We start from the raw sequence: 9317 nt of genomic DNA, 5'->3' as shown, positions 1-9317 counted from the left end.
CAAACCCTAAGTATGCAGTTGAGATGTATTTACTTCGATGTCCATCTCCTTACCTAAAATTATCGTTTTACCACCTCATCCAACCCATAAGATGATTCCATATGAAAATCTCCAATCTCAGCCCTTCAACCACATTTTGTCCTTAGGATTACCAAGAATTATGAGAAAACTGGATTTGAAGTTATAAATAGCCCCCTCTTCTCATTTCACGCATCCTGATCCACTACATCTGGTACATCTAGAAAAGATCCACTCTCATTTCACGCATCTAGATTTATTTATTTATTTATTTTTGAATCCCCAGCAAATTTCATTTCATTTTGAGTTCTATAAAAAAATGTTAAAATTCTAGAAGTACCAGTTGCTTAAAACTAATGATTTTTTATACAGTTTCTAAAACATCTTAAAAACTAATTTAATTTTATTTTTTTCTATAAAACTAGATTCATCAAACTTCGATATAGCTTTTGAATCACCTTAATCGGAGTTGTATTGAAAAAGATGCGTAAAGGGAAAAACCCTTGAGAGATTGGATAAGGGCATGTATGAAAAGGGATATTGGCATTATGAAAAGTTGTGCCTTTTAAGGTAAAGTTTCATATTTACTTTAAGCAACTCGTCCAAGAAGCTAATGCGGAAATGATTCTTTCCTCTCACCTTCCATGAATATCGAGGAATGGCACTTAGTATATCATCTAACATACTATTAAATTACTAGTGTATAAAGTCAAAAGAAATATGATGGAAAGTGAAGTAGTGGACGGGTGTGCATTAGCCATGAGTGAAAAGGCAACATAAGCATAGTATAATAAGAGTAGAGTAATGCTTGAAGAGAATTTGGTCTTGAGTCTTTGATCCCTGGGATTTACTTGTTTTCATAAACTTGTTTTATAAACTATATATATGTTTCATATAAGGTGGATAATTGATGTTTATTCATCTGATATTTTTCACGATTCTTTCTCATTAGTTCCACTCTGCAATTATTATTGTTCTTTTTTTAATCATGTGGGTATGTGTGATTGACTGTAGATATCTCCACTCTCTAAGGTATCCTATGATAATGAAAAATTGACATTAAATTTCATCTAGGACTTACGAAAGATGCCATGTAAGCGTCATTGTAATTTCAAAAGGCATATATGTATTTATCAATACTGTAGCCTCATGTGATGCATGACTAGTTGAAATTTAGAATGGGTATAGTATGTTGTCTATTAGGTTATGGTATTATCTAGTTTTTCGACCACTTATCAGTTATTATGGAGAAATACATTGGCTACAATTATTGGTGAAAGAATAAGCTCTTAAGACACGAGGCAAAAAGAATCTGTTTGTAATGACTAATCCCTACCTTTTTACAAATTGCTTATCGCTATTACAGCTGGTGGTTGAGAGGGCAGCCGAGTCATTGAATTCAGTTTTAAATGGTCCATCTTAATGCAAGGGCATCAACGTTCAATCTAGCTCAAATTGAATATAACTCTGGCACACCCACACCATCCTAAACCCACACATTAACCAAATGAAGACCCTTGCTAACAAGTGTGGCTTCGTATGTGATTAAATTGCGTAAGCATTGGGTGTATGGAAATGAAACATGCATGATTGAGTAATATGATTGGACAGTCTAATAGACCAACCTGATTACTCATCGGGTACAAACTCTCCTGAAAGGCCAGATCCACAGTGGGTTTGCCCACCAAGATGAATGCAGGAGCTGATTTTTAGGAGCACCACTTAACTGGATCCCTAGATCCACTGATGTGAGTGGGACCCTGAATGTGGAGCCCAACTTGATGCACGTGACTACATCCCTGCCGTCCCTCTACGTTGAAGCCTCGTTTTAGGGCATGATCTAAAACACGAGGTAGATCCAAATTTCATATGGACAATAGTACAGAAAACAATAATAATTGACCATTAGAAATGTCTTCTCGCTCACAAAAACTTTGGACAAGGATGATATTTGTGTGGTTATTTCGTACAGGCTTTTGTCACCTTATCAACTAATTGAATGGCAAATAGACATTCCGGTGGAGTGCATAAGTTTTTTATGGTGGGGATTCCTTCACAAGCGTTTCCCGTGGTATGGACCACCTAAGATTTGGGATTGCTTAAGTTTTGAGATCATGCACTAAAATAAACTTTGAAAATGGTTGGACGGTGTGGATGTAAGGCACATACATCATTGTGAGCCCCACAGTCAAGGTCCCACCCACCTAGGTGATTGGAGTCTCATAAGATTCCACTTGTCTGATGTCTTTTGTAAGAATTCTATAAGGTGGGCCGTATTGATCAATGGTCTGGATTGTCCTAAGGGTTGGATAATGTAATCAGGTATACCAGTGGGCTCCACTAAGTTGTGATACATTCAGAAATTTGTATAAGGGGTGAAGTGCTATAACTGTGATACACACAGTATTGTAGAGGAACTATGATTATCAAATTCATGTGGAGCCATACGGAGAAGAGTTTTAATGGGTTCAAACTCCTCTGTTCTCTGCATTATAAAACAGGGCTGGGTCCAAATCCAACACCACCAACAGAAGTTTTAGCCCCATTATAGCTTCGCTAAGGGTATAATGAGAGGAAGACTTCAGCATCCTACCTATAGGAATGGCATTTCATTCAGGTAGGTCATGTATTCAGATTTTTAGATTTTCTTGTCCAATGCACATGAGATCTTTTGGCCACTCGGCATCAAAGTCTTATATCTTTATCGTTTTGAACAAAAGTAGCCGTGCACTTGCATTGGTACCGTGGCTATTCAGCATCAAAGTCTTACATCTTTTTCCTCTGGTGGGTCCCCTCGCCATTATCACCTTTGCTGGTCGCTCGCTCATGGGAGTGTATCATGGTATGTTCATGATCTTCGTAATTGAAATATTTGGAGATTCCAATCGATCAATCTGAACTGTTCACTGTGTTTGGATCACAATCTTTTTAAGGGATAGCTATTAAAATTGATACTGAGCGGATGGTTGAAGCGTTCCTTAACTTTCCTCCCTCTAACATAGCCGTTTGTTTTCTAAACCATGGATGGAATGGAGAGGATTGCACGGTAAAAGGATTGCTTTAAAACAATAAGCAGTCCATAATGGTCTCTGACAAATAGTTGAGTAAGATTGTTGATTGGACTTATTTCTGTGCAAACAATCTCAACCGCTCATTTTATAAGGTGCTGATTGCATGCCTGCAAATGTCTGATTAATGTTGGGTCCTTATACTCTTGCTCGGGTGGTAGACTCTCAGGAGTTTCAACACCCGGTCAAGGGTTCGAGTACCCATAGGTGGTGAAATTCCACCAGCGTGAGTGTGTGGGGGTGTGTGTGCGTGTGTAAAAAACGAAAAAAAAAGGTCTGATTAATGTCATGCATTTTTGCTTCCTAACTTATAGGATGTCCTTCAGAGCTAATAGAAAGCCCGGGCAGATCGATTGAACAGTCCTGAATAGCCCGGCCGTTGGTTCTAACAAGCCGGGCCCATGCTAACCTTTCATATTGTTCAAACGCAACAAACACAACCATCTGCACCGTCGGCTTACAATCAGATGTTCACTTCTCTGTCCACACTAATCTATTTCAAAATTATTATAAAAAAATAATAAAAAAAAGGGATAAAAATCACATTATTTATCAAACTAAACTAATCACACAAAGGTTACAAACAATGGATATTGCACAAATCAACGGCCACCAGAGAGAATAGATGCTTCGATGGAAGACAGATATGGTGGGAGACGATCATCAGAATCTTCATTTTGGCCCAATGCAAAAGTGCTAACAACAAAATCATTCGGAAACAGTTGAGGAAGAGGAGCATCACCGTCCAAATACTGCATGACTTGTCGCATGGTCGGCCTAGCCACGGAATGAGGGTGCGAACAAAGCAGTCCAAGCTTCATGACCAACTCCATTTCAACCGCCACATAACCACTTTCCAATTTCAGATCTGCAGCATTCAAGATCGTACCTCTCCTCCAACATTCCAATACCCAATCGATCAAGATCGACTCCTCTGCTGATGCATGGTGCTCTATTGGCCTCCTCCCACAAGCGACCTCAAGCATGAAAACTCCAAAAGCAAACACATCAGTGCTTGTGGTGGCCTTACCAGTTTTAGCGAGTTCCGGTGCAAGATAGCCGAAGGTCCCAGCAACGTGGGTAGTTTGAGGAAAGGATCCGTGACCGTACAATCTCGCTAGGCCGAAGTCACCAAGCCGTCCATTCATTTCTTCATCTAATAAAACATTGCTAGCTTTGATGTCTCGATGAATAACGACTTGTTCCCAATCTTCATGCAAATAGAGAAGCCCTGAAGCTACTCCTTTGATGATTCGATACCTATGGCTCCAGTCAAGGGTCATTTTGGGCTGATCAAAGAGGAATTTATCGAGACTACCGTTGTGCATGAGATCATAAACCAACAGTAGCTCTTGCTTGCGGCGGCAATAGCCAAGGAGTTGCACCAAGTTCCGATGCTTAAGCCTGCCAAGGCTCACGACCTCTGCTACAAACTCCCTCATCCCTTGTCGCGATTCATGAGAGACTCTTTTCACTGCAACTTCGATTTTGGATATTGGCAAGACGCCTCGATACACCTTACCAAAACCTCCAGTCCCCAGAAGCTCTTTATCTGCAAAGCCCTTTGTGGCAATAGATAGATCTTTGTACGAGAACCTGTGGGGTCCATAATCAAGCTCCCAATCTTCAAGCACTTCAGCAGATTTCTTCTTCCTTCTAATCATAAAGACAATACCTAAGATGGTAATCAAGACAACAGCTGCTACGATTACAGGCAATGCAACCGTGATCAGAACCTTTGATTTCTTTCTAGATCTTTCTTTCCAAGGAAGAGAAGCAAGGCTTGAAACATTAATAGCTCGAGCTTCTCCATTCATCTGAAAACTCCATCCAAGAACATAATGAGATGCAACAAGAACACCCGTAGCTGAAGAAAAACCAACATACATGGAATCCAAGATGATAGGCGAAAGATCGATGGACAAAGACAAAAGCGGGCGGTTGGGTTTTGGTACACCGATTGGATATAACGTTACATTCAATTGTTTTTCTATGCCATTATACTCCACCCAAACTTGCATCGGCTCACTGCTTGTAAGACTCAAGTTGTTGAATCTGCCATTTTTGTCAGAAAAATAACCAGCGGGAGAGGATTTGATAGACTTTAATCCATTGATATCAATTCCAACATGGTTACTATCAATATCACTGGATTCTGGGTTCATGAAGGTGTCGAGTTCAACCGCGACAATATGACTGGATGGATTCCCATTGTTGGTAACATTGAAGAGGCCGAGATGATGGCCAGGAAGAGCTCCAGAGAGATTATTTGAAGGGGAGATGACGAATGCCATTCCATCTCCTTTTAAGGCATTGTTGTCAGGGCCGATTGCGAAGATGAAAGTTGTAGAGAAAGAGAAAACATTACCATTTGAAGAGTTCTTGAAGCCAAGGGGTGTAGAGAAGAAGGCATGACCACTCTCAAAAGTTTTGCCATTGGTCAGCTTCAAAAGTCCTGTTGGTGTAATTGATGCTCCACCACTCAGGTTGTAGGATCCTCCACCACTCAGGTTGTGGAATCCATTGAAGATGAAATTGTCGAACTGGGATGCAGCAACATAGATGATAAGAAACAGAAGGATAACCTTCAAAAGCATAGCTGAAATCTACCCAAAACCTCAAACTAGACTGGCTAGGAAGGCAACCATAGGAACGGGCTGATGACTTTCTATCCTAACATTGTTGCATTCAGTAAATAATGAGTTCGATTGGGACCATGAGCTGAGATGGTCTATTGATAAGAACTGTTCACGTTGTGAACGGAATGGATGACAGTGAAATTCGAAGTAACATCATTTCACATTCAACTTAAAAATTCACAGGAAAGAGTCATTATTGAATGTACGGCTACATACCCATGCGCTGAGATGGTCATATTCGGGTTCAATCCTGCATGGAGTAGAACGTAATTGAGCCCGAGGTGCATCAAAAAAACAAAAAAAAAAAAAAAAAAGGAAATTACTCTGATTTGAGAAAACTTGTCAGTCAAAGTGCAAACAGTACATCAGCAATAATTTTTTATTTGATAATCCTTAAGGGGCACGACTAATGAATTTCGACCCGAACGGGTCATCCGTGTTGGGGATTTGTAATGCGGAATCACTAAGATCTAGATCCAGTGTAGCAATCCAATGGTACCAAGCACATACAAAGGAACACAAAGATTTAACGTGAAAAACCCTTGTGGGAAAAAACCACGACACAAAGCGACAGATCTCCACTATGAAAATAGAAATTACAAAGAGAGAAGACTTATCCGATTCGAACAACCTCGAATCTCACCCTTATTACACCTTTTAAAAACCCCAAACCCTTTTAGGAACCCTTGGAACTCCTTTAGAAAGCCTTAGAATACTTTAGAATAGCCCTAGGGACCCTTATTTATAGTTTAAGAAACTCCACTTACGCACCTCCTTTGGAAAAGTCCGGAAACCGTCTCAAATTTATACAGTCTGCGCATGATCTGCGTAACCTCGACTAGTCAAAGGAGGGCCTCGACTGGTCAAGCAACCCGCTCGACCGGTCAAGCCTGACCCTCGACTGGTCTAGCATCACGGACATCCAAAAAATAAGCTCGCTGAAATTTGAGTCGAGCGGGCCTCGAGTAGTCGAGCAGCTCCCTCGACCAGTCGAGTAGCCTTGAAGATTTAAGGCATTAGCTCTGACAACAATCTCCACCATGTCTTCAATCTTCAAACTTGTAGCTTCTTTACCTCTTCTCTTATCTCTTCATCACATCACAGCTTCTCATGCACACTTCGTCTTCCTTTTACGCCATCGCCAAGCCCAGAGAAGTTGTACAGAACTTGAACTTCTCTTAAGGAACGATCTTGGTGAGCATATCTGCCGAATCTAAATTCGCATACCCAACCAACTTTGTTCCTGTCTTCCCAAAAGTAAAGACGTAGTCTTCTTATCATCTCACCCCTACCCAATATTGCTTGTCGAGGTACTTACTTATAACATTGATAGCCTGTGAAATAACCGATCTAATTCAGACCATGGCATACACTGTCAATCGCATTTGAATAAGGCTCATGAGATAACCTATTTTTCCTCATCTGTTTTGGGACATGTCCTGAGGAAAACTTGAGGAGAGATGCATAAGGAACGCTCTCCAGCTTTACCTGGCTCATCACATCCTTGATCAATACCTACACACAAGGTATTCCTCCTGTGATTTTCAAAGTCTACTCCTCTTTCAGTCTCAACGCTAAGAACCATCTTTGCAGGCCCCCAATCCTTCATCCTGAATGTCTCACTTAACCGAGTCTTCAGTACATTGATTTCAAACATGTCATAATTGACAATCTACATGTCATCAATTCCTGACTCATCATGAAGGAATCAAACCACTGCCTAGGCGATAGGTCGAACCACAACCTCCTGCAAAGTCTTTTCTCAGCTCCTTTAACTTCGAACCGCTTTGGTTGCTTCATGTATATCTGCTCTTCACTTTTCCTTGCAGAAGTGCAGACTTTACATCCATCCTTCCAGCTCAAGATCACATTTGCCAACCAGCGCCAATCACGGATCTAATAGACACCTACTATACCGTCTGCGTAAATATCTCTAAGAAGTCGATCCATTCTCTCTGAGCATAACCCTTCGCTACCAACCTCACCCTGTATCTATGTTGTATCCTCCTGAAGATCCACCTGCATCCAACCGCTCTCCGGCCCACTAGAAGCTCTACCCACTCTCATATGTCGGTCTGATATAATAAATCCATCACATCGCCATAGTCACCTTTCACTTCTCAGCACCAGGCTCACCTAGAGCCATCTAAATAGAAGATGAATCCCCTGCAACATTGGAGTCATCCATGTACTTCACCGATATCCTTCGATCATGCCATGTGATTCTTCTCACAGGTGGCTGCTACACCTGCTCTGTATCCCTGTCTGTGTGTTTCAGCCTTCCTGCCCTGCCAACTCATGTGGCCATGCCCAGCATTTCACACACTTGCAGAGGTGGAATCCGTTACATTCACTGCAGCTCCACCTTTTGAAGTGCTCCCCATCAACCTGCACATGTTATCGAGTTGTTGCGCTTTCATGATTACCCGTGCCCCCTTAGATACCTTAAGAGCACCATCAATACCTATGAACTTGTAACCCATTGCCTCAAGTACACCAAGAGAAATCAAATTCTGCTTTAAATTGGGAACGTGCCTGACATCTGTCAAAGTACCCTCCACTCCATCAAACATCTTGATGGGCACCGAACCAACAGTTCAAACAGTACAGGCAATATCATTGCCCATAAATACCTGTCCACCATCGCACTCCCTTTAGCTGGTGAACCAACTCCGATGAGGAGTCATGTGAAGAGATGCTATGTCTAGCATCCACTCACCCTTAGGATCATCGTATGGCCGTCTGATCGTAGATACAGACAAAATATTATCATCACATCCACTCGATCCATCTGACGTGGTAGCATTAACCTTCCTAAATGAAGCCTCAGAATCTTCTCTTTTCAATTTAGGATTTTCACAATCCTTCTTCACATGTCCTTCCTTCCCACAGTTCTAGCACTTTACATTTCCTTTGCCCTTGCCCTTGGATTTGAACCTAGAACTTGAAGAACCTATACTTGTTCAGAATTCTAACCCCTTATAAGCAGTGCCTTAGAAAATATCCCCATGTCGACGTTAAACTTTCTCATAGCCTTCCCTTGAAGGGCCGAGATAACGGTGTCGACACTCAGGGTTTTATTCATTGAGCACATTGTGTCATTAAATGACTCATAAGATGCCAGAAGAGAATTCAGTAACATACATGCTTGTTCTTCATCTTTTATCACATCTTCCATATCTAGCAATTTGTAAACTAATTTATTAAAGTTGCTGATGTGAGCCTTCAAATCTCCACCCTCTGTCATCTTAAAGTTATACCACTGATGCTTCAAGTGTAGGTGATTTTCAAAGAATTTTTTCGCATAGACATCCTCTGACTTCGCCCATAACTATGTCGTAGTTTTCTCCCTCATGACGTTGTAAAGAACCTCATCCGTGACACATAAAGGAATCGATAATAAAGCCTTTTTATCAAGAGTATTCCAATCATTATCAGTCATAGTAGACTTTCGCTCCTCAAGAGAACTATTTTCGCCTTGATTAAGGAACTCATCATCTTGATCTTCCATAAGTCAAAATTATTTTTCCCTGAGTACTTCTCAATCTCATACCTAGTGCTTCCCATCATTACTAATCCTGCAGATTCAAAT

General features: G+C 41.0%; 1 protein-coding gene across 2 annotated transcripts; it reads right to left on the bottom strand.

The window, feature by feature from the left end:
* Window positions 1-3604: 3604 nt before the first annotated feature.
* On the bottom strand, window positions 3605-5763 carry LOC131252941 (L-type lectin-domain containing receptor kinase SIT2-like). 2 transcript variants are annotated; one of them, XM_058253739.1, is made up of 2 exons: window positions 5455-5662; window positions 3605-4903 (listed from the first exon to the last, which is right to left on the bottom strand). In XM_058253739.1, the coding sequence occupies exons 1-2, from the start codon at window positions 5521-5523 to the stop codon at window positions 3689-3691; spliced, it is 1284 nt and encodes a 427-aa protein (XP_058109722.1). In that variant the 5' UTR covers window positions 5524-5662; the 3' UTR covers window positions 3605-3688. The 2 variants fall into 2 exon arrangements, with proteins under 2 accessions (XP_058109722.1, XP_058109721.1); XM_058253738.1 differs by having other exon boundaries at window positions 3605-5763.
* Between the last annotated feature and the right edge of the window lie 3554 nt (window positions 5764-9317).

This window comes from Magnolia sinica, chromosome 8 (assembly GCF_029962835.1).
Source record: "Magnolia sinica isolate HGM2019 chromosome 8, MsV1, whole genome shotgun sequence".
Lineage (NCBI taxonomy): Eukaryota > Viridiplantae > Streptophyta > Magnoliopsida > Magnoliales > Magnoliaceae > Magnolia > Magnolia sinica.
The sequence above is the reverse complement of the archived record's forward strand: the minus strand, read 5'-3'. Positions and strand labels throughout refer to the sequence as shown.